Genomic DNA, 14,399 nt, shown 5'->3' on the forward strand with positions numbered 1-14,399 from the left:
GCATTGATAATGAGAGAAATTTTAAATTATCAGATGATTGTGACAAATGCCCGTAGGTCCTTTGTATCCATAAATTTATATATGCATGTTATTTGTACATACTTTTATGATGGATAAATCTATGATAACATTTTTCTTTTCTAGAGACATCATATGTTATGTGTACTGTTAGAAGCTGGAGGCTGTGCATCCAAAGCTATTGGGAATCCTGGTCCAGACTGTATATATGTGGATCAAGTCAGATCTACTCTTCATCAGCTACAAGGGACAAATTCCCGCATAGATGAGCAGCTAGAATCTTCTCCCGGCCCCTGTTTGTCTTGTGCTGACTGGTTCCTTGCTGGGCCACGTGAAAAAACAGATGGTTTAGCCACTTCGCCTGTCTTTAGTAGGCTACAAGGTACTTCCAAAACTGCAACTTCTCCAACATGCAGAAGAACCCTTTTTGGTGACTATTCCTTAAAGACTCGGGCACCTAGTCCCTCCCAAAATAATGGAAGATCTGACAGTGGTTGTGAAGCTGTAGAAGGTGTTGGCCTTAGACCCCACCCTACACTGGATGCAATACGGAAGCAGAGAGAATCTCAGGGCTCTGATGGTTCAGAAGAAAGTGGAGTCTTGCTTAAGGTGTGTGTTCACTAAGTGTGAACATTCTGGGAGCCAAGTTTGTCTCTGTAGTCTTTATTTTATAATTGTAAGAGTGCTTTTTAAATGGGAGATCATTCCTTATTTGAAATAGTAGTGGTTGTAGTCACTATTGGCAAACCAAAGGTTTAGAACCAAAAAAGAGAAGAAACACCAAGTAATAAGACAGGAGCCTCTTGACATCTAGGATATCTATTTAATAGTATTTATAGGTAGAGAAACTCTTCAATCTTGCTGGTCACATTCATCCCTTTATTCTCTATTCATGGGAATTACAGAAAACGTCTTAGATGTAGGATATTTGGGGGTTCATTGACTAATTAGCCACTAAAACATTAAGTGGAAACAAAAAGAGAATCAGAATTTTTAAAATGTGTGTGTGTGTGTGTGTGTGTGTGTGTGTGTGTGTACACTTATTTTTATAGACAAGTACTTTTTTTAACTGCACTTGTGAAGTTCTGGTCACCAAACTGAAAAATTCGAGATGTGGCTGTAAAGCAAAGATACTCATTTTTCAGATTATTTTGTTTTCTTGATTTTTGCCATGAAAGTACCATAAAATATTCAAGTGATTATCAGAGTAATAATCCTGGGAGACTTTATACTTATACTAGTGATGCTTTTGTTTTTCAAAACATTTTTGAAACTTGCCTATGTACGTGAAGGGAGGTGATCCCAGACATAAAAAAGGTGGAGTCTGAGAAGGGGCACCAACAAAATAAGAGATTTTGAGTGATACAGCATAAACAACCATAGATTCAGTCTTCTGATTCCAAACAACAAAACAGCGTCAGAGTACTGAGTGCAATGTATTTACGAAGTACACATCATAATTGTACCCATCTCAGTCAATAAAATTGGTAGAAAATATAGTCTTAAGAGGATCTGGATAGATTTAGGAATAACAAAGCTATAAATAACTCATAAGAGAAACTGAATTAACTTTTATAATTCAGCCATTCAACAAAAGTTGATTGAATACTACTACATGCTGAGAGCTGTTACACAAAGGAGATCCAAAAATGAGTGGGACTTGAGGAGTGCAGAGTCTTGGGAGAGACACAAGTATGTAAACAAAGTTGGTTATGGCTCCATAATGGCTATAGTAGGAAGTTTTCAAGGAACACCACTATGGCCTCCCAAGACATGGCTCCAGGATCCTTGTTAGTGAAGGATAACACAAGAGGTACAAGTTAGCGGCAAAAATATTCACTGAAACATTGCAAAATAGTAAGTAGTTCTCTTAGATGAGTTTTAGGGTTTTGCTTTTTTGTGGGTTTTTTTGTTTTGTTTTGGTTTTTGGTTTTTGGTTTTTTTGGTGCCAGGGATCAAACTCAGGCTAAATCCCTAGCCCGAGGAGTTTTCAATTTTTAAAACATTTCTGCTCTTTGATTATATTCTTAGATATAAACTGATCTCTTTAACTGTTTTTCAGGGCACTAAAAAGAAGTCTACTCTTCCAAATCCATTTCATTTGGGAAATTCAAAAAAGGATCTTTCAGAAAAAGAATTAGAAATGTATAACACAATGAAGTAAGAAAGTTCCTTCTAAATTTTTTTCACTTTGTCTTTGAAAAAAATCTTACAGTGAGAAAGTATAATTCCATAACATACAGAGATTATATCTTATTTGAGACAATAGCTTTGGTATTTCTGTAATGTTTCACTAAAGATTTAGAAAGTTGAATATTTTTATGTTTTAAGGGATAAAAAGCATGCAATGTCTTATTTCAAAATGTAAAAGTCTCCTTGAAGCTCTCTTCAACAGGTAACTTTCTTTTTGTGTGTCTAATAGAATTTTTAAATTAGAGTTTACTAATTTTAAACTCCTTATTGGATAGCCAGCTGTTCCTTAACCCCACATATTTAAGCCCATTGCTGGGAGTGATGGCTACTAATGACTCATAGCTGACAGTTCTTTACTTGCAAGCTGGCGGCCTCTAATGACTGAGGGTAACACAAAGTCTTGACTCCTTGCTTAAATACAAGACAACTCTGAAATGCCACCGTACTTTATAGTTCCCAGTAGTGTCTTCTGAGATCTCTTACAGCTGCAAACTTCTGTTCAGCAGCTTCTGCTCAATCCTGCTTCTACCACATCTCTCCCATAGGTGTTGTTCCCAAAGTACTCCCCACTAAACTTACTCCTTGTGTATCCCCTGCTCAGTAGCATCTGGGTGCTAGGGAACCAGTCAGTCCTTTAAAACAAGTCCTAGAGCCCTTGTGTCACACTGGAAATTACCAATAAAAGAACAATCTTGTTTTCTTCAAAAAAAAAAAGTCCTATAGTGCTTCTTTAGAAAATACGTGAAACCTTAAATTTATATTGAGTAGAGAATTCTGAGGTCAAAGAGATGAAGTGAAGAATTTTTAACAACTTAAACCGTCTATAATTATCAACATATGAAATGAAATGCCAAATACTAACTTCTTATTTTGCAGTTACTATGTGGTTGACAAGCAGATCTGCCTGAGCCTTGCTTGATACTTAATTATGATGTTGTTTGTAGGATTAATTGTTGTGATAAACTCAGTTGGACACTTTTACTTCAGCAATTGGATATGTACAAATGGAATTCACACACAAAGACTGCATCCTGTTAACTTCTTAACACTGAAATATTTTATAAGTTCAAATTTATAAGAGTTGCCAATAAACTTCTTTTAAAGTTAGGGCAAAACTAGGTTTACTTAATACTTCAACTTTTTTGTCTGTTTGTTTGTTTGTTTGTTTTCTTGCGGTACTGGGGATCAAACTGAGGACCATGTGTTTGCAAGGCAGGTAGCAGCACCACTGAGATACATCCCCAGCCCTAGAATGTTCAACTTTTAATAATGAAAAGTATTTGAAAAGTCGGAATCAAACCTTTTATGGAACCATAACACACCTTTATAAAACTTGAGTGTTCAATTTAACAGGAACTACTATTCTGAAATTTTACTACCTTATCATATTTTAAAGTATATATTTTTTTGGTATTATCTCTAGTAGCATAATACAAAATCTCTTTAAAGTTCAGTAGCTCAAACAAATTCATATATGGTGTAACTCATAGGCTATCCTATTTAAAGATATGCCAAAAGTGTGAACTTATTTTCATTAACATGGAAAGGTATTTTCATACTATGTAATGTATTTTAAAAACATGGCATAGTATCCTACCTGACATGAACATATTTTTTATAAAGTAACAATATATAATGCATTTAAAATAATATATACATACCAAATATTTCATTCAGTAACCAAGTCTTGCCCATTCTGGATTTCATTGCCTTTGAGTCCAGTCAGCCTCTGTTGATACCGCCTTGGCTCAAGTTCCCATTGCAACAGCCCCCCAGTTCCCAGTCCGCCTTACATCCCTTCTCTGCAGCAGCAGCAGCAACCATTATCTGGCTTTATCTACTGTTTGTTTTTTGTTGCTGGCTTTTGGTTTTGGGTTTCTTGGGTACAGATCTTTTGTTTTCCTACTATGTAATTGCTGGCCTGCTGATTTTTAAAATTTCAGTTACTAGATTTGTTTTGTTTTGTTTTTTGGTATCAGGGATCAAACTCAGATCCTTGTGCTTGCAAGAGGCGGTGGCACCACTGAGCTAAATCCCTCCCTGGCCCAAAGTTTCATTTACTATACATTGAGCAATTGTGATTTTCAAGAGCTAAACTTGTTTGTTTTGTTATGGTTTATTTTTTGAAAGAAAATATAGATTAAAAAAATATTGTTTCCAACCTCCCACCAAAAGAATATTAATAGGGTTTTTTAAAAAGAATTTCTGTTTTTACCTCCTTTTGAATTTGAAGACCTCTGAATTAAAATGTCTGTTTTAAATTATTCTCCTCTTTGAATCATTATAATTCATTTCTTCTTGATTAGTTAGGTTTTTCTTTCTTGAAAGATGCCAACTACCAGTTGATAATGAGCTAGCTACCCTGCGAAGCAGTGTGAGAAGAATTTATAGAAGATTTTCTTTCTCCTCTAACTCTGGTCTCAGTGATAAGAGGTTTATTCAGATCGTTCTACATAGTTAACTGGGTAACAGGAATTTAACTAGCATGGATGATTGAGTTAATAACAAGGATAATAGATAAAATGTGCCTTTCCTTTTGTTCTTATGATGAGAGGGGGAAAAAAATCAGCTGCCAATATTTTTTAGTAACGATAGCTTTTATCACAGAAGACTTAGAATGGGCAACTTGAGTGTCTGAGATGCAGTTGTAGAATTTCTGTCTATGTATTTAAAGTCTGCCAATAAAAAAACCAGCAGTGGAGAGGAAAAAATAAGATATAGGAGAGCAAGCTTCAGAGTCAGGTAAGCTCTGGCAGTTAGTTATACAACCTCAGTCTAATCCAAGTCCATTAAACATTTGCTCACATTAAAATGAGGATATTAGTATTTAATATCTCTCAGGGTTATTTAAACTAAGGTACTTTAAAACAGCCTGGCCTATGAGGATATTCACTATATGTTAACTACTATTATTTTATTTTTGCTGTTATTGTTTTTTAGCTTTTGTTACTACTGGTAGAAATGAGCAGTATTTATAAGTTATGTTGACATGTCTGAGATTAACTAAGGGAGGAAAAGATGGAGAAAAAATGAAAATAGTAAGAATGCATAGGAGAGAAGTAGTAGCATACGACTAGTTTTTCCACAGTATTATAAAATATTAATCTGACTTTGCAATTGGTAGTAATAGTTTTATATTTCTTCAGGACAATCAAATTTACTCTCATGGTAATTGATGCTACTGATTTAAATTTGTTCAGTTTGCTGGAAGATATTTTTTATGTGTTCTATCCTAGACTGATACCTTGTTAAGGTTTCTAGCCCAATGTGAACTGAGTTATTCATTACTAACCATGGAAAGTGGGAGGCTTAGCCAATATGGGTTGTTTAGCAAAGGGATAATTAAGTTACTTGCAAATGAATTGCTGTTTATTCTCACCCAATGTAGTGTTTGTCTCCATTAAAAGAATTAATAATCATCCTTACCTATACGTTAATTAAGGACATGGAGTGATTTAAATGTTTGTCAGAGTTTCCCTTTGCTAATTGTACAAATTACTTGTAGATAAAAGCTTGTAAGAAATGTATAAAATTAAAAATGAAGCAATAAGTTTAAATTTCTTTTTTTTTTTTTCTTCCTTTGTCTCACCCTTTATTTTTTCCAAGATTGACATCTGGTCCTGAGAACACCCTTTTCCACTATGTTGCCTTAGAAACAGTACAAGGAATCTTCATTACACCTACCCATGAAGAGATGGCACAGCTAGGTGGCTCTGTGCACTCTCAACTAATAAAGAATTTCCATCAATGTTGTCTTTCCATTCGTGCACTTTTCCAAAAGACATTGATAGAAGAGGTAAATACAGTTTACTGATAAAATTTTCTGCTAAGATCATTTCCAAATGTCTAAACACTCTGTTATCTAGTTAGTGTGTTCAGCAGTGTTTTCACTTAATTAGGCAATCTAATTTGGGTGCCAAAAGGATTATACTCACAGTACTGAACCTCAAAATTTTATCCTAAAATACTACCCCAGGAAATGTCAGGCCTATGTTTTCTATAGCAAAGTAGAATATATTTTGTAAGTAAATTAATCTTCTGTGTTTGATTATCTGTGGCCAAACCATTACTTGGTCAGTAATATCTAGTAGTTCATTCCTAAAATAACACTGATAACATATTAAGTATTCAACCAGTAATATAAAGTATTTTGGAACAAGATGGGTCGAGGTATAGCTACAGATGCAATACTATTGCAGATATTTTAGTACTTGGTCGATTGCTTACTTGCTCTTCAAACCAGGATCAAATTTTATTTAATATTGCACCTTCTGGATAAATAGTAATACTGTATATAATTAAAATATCAAGGTATTTTGATGACAGGGAAAAACAGGTGATGATTTTGTGAAAAGGATAAATATGTAGAACTTTACTAGTAATTGGTCAAACATCCACTCCCTCTCCAGACCTCCCCAGTCCTCCTCCCTAAACTCTTGACAATGGGATCAGTGTATAGAGTAATATGTGTGTAAGGATGTGAAATCTGTGAGACACTTAGGGTGGGAATAAGGAATCCTACATTTAGCCTTAACTCTATACCAATTTCCTCAGTGATAAAATAAGCAAAGCAAATGCTATCATCTCTCGGGGCTTATTTAATAATAAAATTCTTCCATATAGGATTTCTTCAAGTTTTCAGAAATTGTTATTAAGCAAAAATGATTAAGTTTAATAGGTACTCCCATATGCTTTGGGTTATGTTTCTCCTTCCCTATTTAATATAACTGGTCAATTCTTTGAGGGAATATTTCATTAGTTTATTTCACAATATTTAGTTATTTAAATTAGCCTTCTCTATATTCTTTAAATACTGGAGTACCTACCTTGTACTGTATGTACACTATTCTAGGTCCTAAAAGCAGAAAACAAAACTGACAACTTTAGCCTATTTTCTAATGGAGAGGACTGGGAAATTAGCAAATTTTATGTCAGGTAGGATGAGTGTCAAGAGGAATACTAAACATAATAAGGCTAAGAGGTAGGAGTTACTATAATCAAAGGTTCCACTGATCACTTCAGGTAATGTTTAATCAGAGACTGAGTGAGGGAGTTAAGCCATGTGACTATCTGGAGGCCCAGCCTCCACACAAGGGAAGAGCAAGTGCAAAGTCAAAGAAGTAGGCAGGACCAGGAGAACTCTAGAGTGGTCTGAGAGGAGAGTGAAAGGTGATTAGATCTCAAGGGTGGCAAGGCCAGCTTGACCCTGGCCTGAGACTATGACAAAAACTTCTGGCATTTTTCTGGAAGAGATAGTACATTTGTGTAGAATTCAGAAGGGGGAAGGCGGGGAGTGACAGTAGGGGAGGGAGGGGGGCTGAGAATATAGGTCAGTATTGATGGCCCTGGGTTCAATTCCCAATACAAAAAGAAAGAAAAAACAGAGATGAAAAGTATATTGCTTCTGCCCTGGGAAAAAGACTTAATAATTCTCTCTTGTACTGGAGAGTACGGACCTATACACTGATAATGTGATGTAGCTAAATACTAATAGTATGGAGTTGTGAATTAAGTGTTCCCTAAAAGAGACCTTTAAAGAAACCTTCATAAAATAGTATTTAAACCAAATTTTGAGGGAGAGTAATTGGCATCACAGGCACTTACATATTAGCATCAATTCAATCTTAAGCATGAAAAGAAATTTTTTTGGTACCAGGATCAAACTCACCACCTTGCACTTGTGAGGCATGTTGGTAGCACCACTGAGCTAAATCCCCTGGCCAATGAAAAATTTCTGAAGTAACTATTAATACCAGTTAATTATGTCTTACTTTATAGAAAAAGAAAGCACTAAATGGCACAGATCATTTGGATTCTACAAATTCAATGTCTTTGAATCCAGTGAAAGAACATGGTGTGTTGTTTGAATGCTCACTTGAAAACTGGACTGATCAGAAGAAAACACCACCAGTTATGGCTTACTGGGTGGTAGGGTAAGTAGGGAAAAAGCACTTGAAAGTAAAATAAAATGCTAGAAAAGTGAAAGTAATAAAGGAGATTGATTTTTAAATATAGGCGTGTCTTTTCTCATCACTAAGACTCAATACCCACAAATTAAAGGAGGAAAGGTTTATTTCAGCTCACACTTTATACAGGTTTCAGTCTATAATCAGCTAGCACTAAGGCAGGGTTGCGTGGCAAGAGGCATCACAAAGGAGAAACAGTTCATTGTATGGCAGGCAGGAAGCGAAGCAGCAACAGCAAGTTTACCTTTTTTTTTTTTTAATCTCATTCAGGCTACAAACGTTTTGGGTGGTAATACCCACACCCAGGATGGGGCTTCCCATCCATACCCCAAACTATGATGAACCAATCAGTGGGCTAATTTAGTCATCACACCCTTAATCCATACTTCCACACCCTTAGTCCACACTCACACACACTAGATCCAGCCATCCCAAAAGTCCCACCTATGAATATATGAGGCTTTGGGGACATCTAGATACAAGTTATAACAGCATGAAATTATTGCTCTATCTACAATGTTTTAATATATTTTATAATTTTATTTGCTAAGTTTAAGTCCTTCCTATCTCCTATTAAGAAAGTATTTTTCAGTTATCTTACAAAATTAGTAACAAAGTAACTCCACAATTTTTCTCCAGTTTCTTTCTTTCCCTCTTGACTTCCTTTATCCTCTCTTCCTTCTCTCTATCCTGTTTTCTTTTCCTCTTTTCTTCCATTTGTCTTTTTTCCCTTCCTCTCCCTCTCCCAACAAGACCCAGCCCGGCCTGACACCTGCCCACCTCTCTCCTCTGTCCCCTGTCCCTCTCCTCCTCTGTCCATTGTGAATCCTTTAGTTTGCCACCAGTCAAGTCTTATTTCTTCTGTTCCTTCTTCATGGGATGTTCTACTCCTTAACCTTTGCATATCTGGCCCCTTGATATTCAGAGTAGGGCTAATAAGTTGTCATCAGAGGTTCCACAGTCTCTTCCCCCCATTAAATATTTATTTATTCAGTTATTCTCTGTCAACCTTTTATTATTTTCTTGTTTGCTTACTGTCTAAAGAATTGAATTTTAAGGGAGATACTAAAGATTCAAGTTGCAATAAAGAACTAAAAAGGCAAGGGCACAGAATTAAGTAGGACTAAAATTAAAAGACATCTACCATGTAATATTAAGCTGTATGAAAGACACTTCACAAATATTATCCAAAGTGGTAATTCCTATAAGCTAGTCCTTGGGAGTTAAAATTACCTGAGTCACTTGTTAAAATTAGTGATGTGCATGCCTGTAGTCTCAGCCACGTGGGAGGCTAAAGTAGGAGGATCACAAGTTCCAGGCAAATCTGAGCAATTTAGCAAGACTAGGGGCGGGGGATTTAGCTCAGTGGTAGCACTGCCTACCTCGCAAGTGCAAGGGCCCGAGTTTGATCCCTGGTACCCCCCCCAAAAAAAAATTTTTTTAGCAAGACCGTGTCTTAAAATAATAAAGAAGACCTAGAGATATAGCTCAGCCTCCTGGGGTTCAATCCGCATTATGAAGTTAGGGAGAATCAGAGATACCTAAGGCATCAGACGTACCAGTATCAGAATCTCTGGGAGTAGGAATCTGTTTTTAGTTACCTCTCCTATGATTGTGATCCGTAACCCACCAGACTTGTGATCAGTATAAGCTTAATTCTGTATAGTGTAATCAGAGCTGTGCTATTGGAAGATTAAGCTGGGAACAGCCAATGGGATGGTGTGGACAGAGGAGAAAGTGGAAATGAGACGATGTTAGACACTTATGCAGGTGTTCAGTAGAGCTTTGATTAAGCTCACAATAGAAAGAATCAAAATGTGTTGAGGACCAGGGATTTAGCTCAGTGGTTCTGCCGCCTGCTTTGCAAGCGCAAGGGCCCAAGTTCAATCCCTGGTACCAAAAAAAAAAAGGTGTTGAATTATAATGGTGTAGTTCTATAAACATAAAAGAAATTTCAAGGAAGTTAGAACTACCCCCCAATTTAAATGTATTTGATTAAATACATTAAAAAATTAACTCATTGCAATAACAAAAATGTAATGTTAATCCCAGATCTATGACTGAGCCACCATATATTTAACATTTTAATAATAATAAAACTTTAGAAAGTGGCAATAAAATATTTAATTACTATTTTACTTGATACTGATACTGTTGATTGTAATAGAGTTAATATTTTAAAAATTAAGGATATGGTATTATGAGTTGGTAAAGCAGGATTTTTATACTTTTTATATTACTTTATAAAAATAAAGTATTGGTGAACCTATGACACATGGTATGGGGTTTTTAATTAATTTTATTGGTGCATTTAATGTATACAATATAATGACATTCATTGTTGGGAATTTGTACCTTTACATAATCAATCTTGGTTCTTCTTTTTTCCCTATTCCCCTGTCCTCCCTTCAACCCCTCCAACCCCTCCTCTCTACAAAGACTTTGTTTCCATTGTTTTTCATTTTCTCATATTAATTCCATTCCCTTCTTCCTTTTCCCTACCCCTCCCATTTCCCCTTTCCCTTTGTCCCTTTTCTTCCTATTTCACATGATCTATTATATCTTTTAGTCTTTATTTACACTTCCAGTTTCTCACACTAGAGAAACTATTCGGTATTTACACATGTGTGTCCTATTGATATCACTTGAGTTTCACCTCAGTGTGCATCCATTTAGCTATGAATGTCTCTAATTTCTCTTTTTATGTCTGAATAGTATTCTATTTTATTAAAAAAAAATGAACACACATTTTCTTTATCCACTCTCTTGTTGATGGGCAATTGGTCTGCTTCCAAGTTTTAGCTATTACAAATTGTGCTGCTATGAACATGGGTGCACATATATCACTGTAGTGTGATTCTTTTAATTCTTTAGGGAAGATACCCAGCAGGGGAATAGCTGGGTCAAGACAAAAGATGTTAATGTATGAGGATTTTTTCTAAACTAAAATGTCAGTGTCCAGGTTTAACTGCAGTGTTGGCACTTTGCAATCAGTAAATGCATTTTGGGTTGCAGTTTGGCACTCTGTCTCTAAAAGATCCACCCTCACTGACTTAAGGCGCATGCTGTTTATTTAGTAATAAATAAATCAGGGCCGGGGTTTAGCTCAGTGCTACTGCCACCTGCCTCACAAGCGCAAGATCCAGAATTTTATCTTCAGTATCCCCCCAAAAGAAGAAAGAAAGAAAGAATAATAAATCTAGCTGCATTCTCCTTTAAAGATGTAAATTAGTGTACTTTTTAAAAATTTACTGCCACTACTTTAAAAAAAATTAAATAAATTGGAAGGTTTTTTTTCTCCTTTTAATTTCTGAAATGAATGTGTTCTTTTTTTCTGCAGGAGACTCTTTCTTCATCCAAAACCTCAGGAACTTTATGTCTGTTTTCATGACTCGGTTACAGAAATTGCCATTGAAATGGCTTTTAAATTGTTCTTTGGATTAACCTTGTAGTAATGTGCATGTTTCTATGAGCATAGAATAGTATTAGAATTGCTGAAATTGATCCGCAGGAAAGGTTTAGCCTTTCACTGTTCAGTATTAGGTATTATTTTGTTAAATATTAAGATGAAGTGCTGTTGAATTTAATGCATCAAATCAATGTGAGATGATAAAATATGAAGGGATTATTAATTTATTGCTATCTTGGTACATATTGTTCATTAATTGTCTAATTTGAAATAATGTGAAGTGTTTCATGTAAAATTTATAGTGGAAATATTTATTATGGGGAAAAACCCAATTTGTTGTTTATTTTTCTCAAAACGAATTGGTATCTGGTGAAAGGATTATGGTTTTGGGAGGAGGTGACCAGGTTCTGTAATTAATCAGTGTGGTGACACATTTGTTTTTTCTGAGCTCAGAGTTTTCATGTACTGGTGAGGTTATTGCATTGAGGTTTTGAAATCCTCTTGGCTGGTCGTGGTGGCGCATGCCTGTAATCCCAGCACTCAGAAGGCTGAGGCAGGAGGATCGCTGTGAGTTTGCAACCAGCCTGAGCTACATAGTGAGTTCCAGGTAGAGTCTCACTACATAGTGAGACCCTGTCTAAAAAAACCAAAAAAAAAAAAAAAAATCCTTTTTTTTTTCCTTGCCGATTGGTCAGTACCTAAATTTGTAATGTCCATGTACTGATTTCTTAACAGATCAAATTCATTAAAATGTCTTAATAGATACCTCAACTGCAGGGGAATATGGGAAAGATAAAAAGTAAATTTAATTTTTATTTATTTGATTCTGTGTGCTCTTCTAAGTAAACTCGATTTTTACTAGGATGTATATTTTAAAAACTTTCATTGTTTCTTTTTTGTTGAAGTGCATTCAGATAGACACATTTTAGATGGTTCATGAGTTTTCAGAAGGTTGTACGTAAATCTTTAAAAAACACATTCTTTGGTAAAATAATAGGTTTTACCTTATAAATATGGATCATTATGTATCAGGTTTTTCTAAAGGGGGAGCACTTTAATGAATAATAGTTTATTTCACTTTTAATAGAAAACTAATTGGTTGAAAATTTGGTAGATTAAGGGAAAGGAAGACTAAAACAAATACTGCATTTTTAATTGATAGTTACCCAAGGGATCCTCCTGCAGACTTATATTCCCTCAAAACTTTGCAGTATGGGTTGTTTATTCTTCAGAACTTATATGTTGGAAGATAAATTATACCAGCCAATTTAAAATCAATCTCTACATTTCCCCCCTCACAAAAGTCCGCTAGTTTGAACTAGCTGCAAGACCCAGTAGATGCAACACTTGAGTTGCTTGGTCTTAGAAGCAATATTATCCCCCTGTCATCAGTTTAAGAGATTGTTACCTGGGTGTTTAAGATGTAAACCACAGCACATTTTTTCATTAATGACTTGTGGGCCTTAATTTTGATATCCACGTTAGGATAAAATACTTTAGTTCTTGAACTATTATAGATATATAACTTGAAATATCCTTCTCTTAAGATCACAATATTGAATAAGTGGTATTCTACTGTCTTATGTGTACATATATTTGTATTAAGGTACTTTGTTTAAATGTATTTATTAAATGTCTTAAAATCCTGGATATGGCCCCCGAAACACCAGGAGCTACTTCTAATACTAATAATTATTCAGTGTAACTGTTGGTCACCTCAGGTTTTCACTGACAGAATTAAGACTTGGAATTTTAATATAGGGAACTTTTGGCTTTATTTAATATTTTGATCTGCTGATACTTTCCTGGCATCAAAGAAACATGAGTCCTCCACTTAGTGACTGAAATAAAATGCAAAGTAGACTGCTGTTCTTAACAAAAGGAAGATCATTTGCTATATTGTACATATGTAATGTAATTTCCATGTTCCAGAGGCATTGCTTCTGGGAGAGGGTAAAGAACCTGGGACCTACTCATTGACCTATGTCCCAGCTTTAATTTTTTTTTTCTTTTTTGAGACAGAGTCTAGTTAAGTTGCTAAGTTGCCCACCCAGGCTGAGCTAAAGAGGGTAAAGAACCTGGGACCTACTCATTGACCTATGTCCCAGCTTTAATTTTTTTTTTTTTCTTTTTTGAGACAGAGTCTAGTTAAGTTGCTAAGTTGCCCACCCAGGCTGAGCTTGAATTTGTGATCCTCCTACCTCACACTTCCAGAGTGCTGGGATTACAGGCATGTACCACCACCTCCAGTTAGTAGTGCATTCTTTAAAAGTAAAACTAAACATCTTGCTTTTCATCTCTAAATGAACACTGAAGAAGGCATTATAAGTAAATTTAGCTGACCGTCTTTCCAAATATATTGAAATTTACATCTGAAAATCAGTCTCATTATTAGACAATAAAGCAGCCATTTATTACTTTACAAAGTCTTTAGGGGAAAAGTGATAATGTAGATACCCCAAGGACATTTTATTAGCATTCTTTTAATTTTCTCTCCCACCAAAGACTACTTGAAAAAATATGTGTAACTAGCATTTTTTTAATTATCAAGTACTTTCTATGACATTTTTTAGTCTTAGAGAATTACATTTTAGATTACATTTTTCTCTCCTCTTTTTCTCTTCCCCTTTGTTTAAGTTTTGTTTTTGTCATGTCAGAGAACTCTACCTAGCAAGGGCACATTTCTTGTGCCAAAGGACTATTGATGATGATGTATACTGACACGATAGTAATTTTGTAGTACTTGCTACTACTCTATGTCTAATATAAATGAAGAAAGCTGTAAGACCAATTTACTGTTTGTCTTCTTTGAA

General features: G+C 35.2%; 1 protein-coding gene across 2 annotated transcripts in view; it reads left to right on the forward strand.

Moving 5' to 3' along the window:
* The window catches only part of Intu (inturned planar cell polarity protein), an 85,448-nt gene extending 73,297 nt beyond the window's left edge, over positions 1–12,151 (forward strand). For both annotated transcript variants that reach the window (XM_033760004.1, XM_010618849.2), the window contains exons 12-16: positions 145–627; positions 2,081–2,178; positions 5,818–6,007; positions 7,990–8,144; positions 11,518–12,151. In XM_033760004.1, coding sequence (XP_033615895.1) covers positions 145–627; positions 2,081–2,178; positions 5,818–6,007; positions 7,990–8,144; positions 11,518–11,629 — 1,038 coding nt within the window. In that variant the 3' untranslated portion in view covers positions 11,630–12,151. The remainder of the gene's footprint in view (positions 1–144; positions 628–2,080; positions 2,179–5,817; positions 6,008–7,989; positions 8,145–11,517) is intronic.
* The last annotated feature ends 2,248 nt before the right edge of the window (positions 12,152–14,399 follow it).

This window comes from Fukomys damarensis, unplaced genomic scaffold, assembly GCF_012274545.1.
Source record: "Fukomys damarensis isolate Sample0158 unplaced genomic scaffold, DMR_v1.0_HiC HiC_scaffold_38, whole genome shotgun sequence".
In the NCBI taxonomy this organism is placed as follows: Eukaryota; Metazoa; Chordata; class Mammalia; order Rodentia; family Bathyergidae; genus Fukomys; species Fukomys damarensis.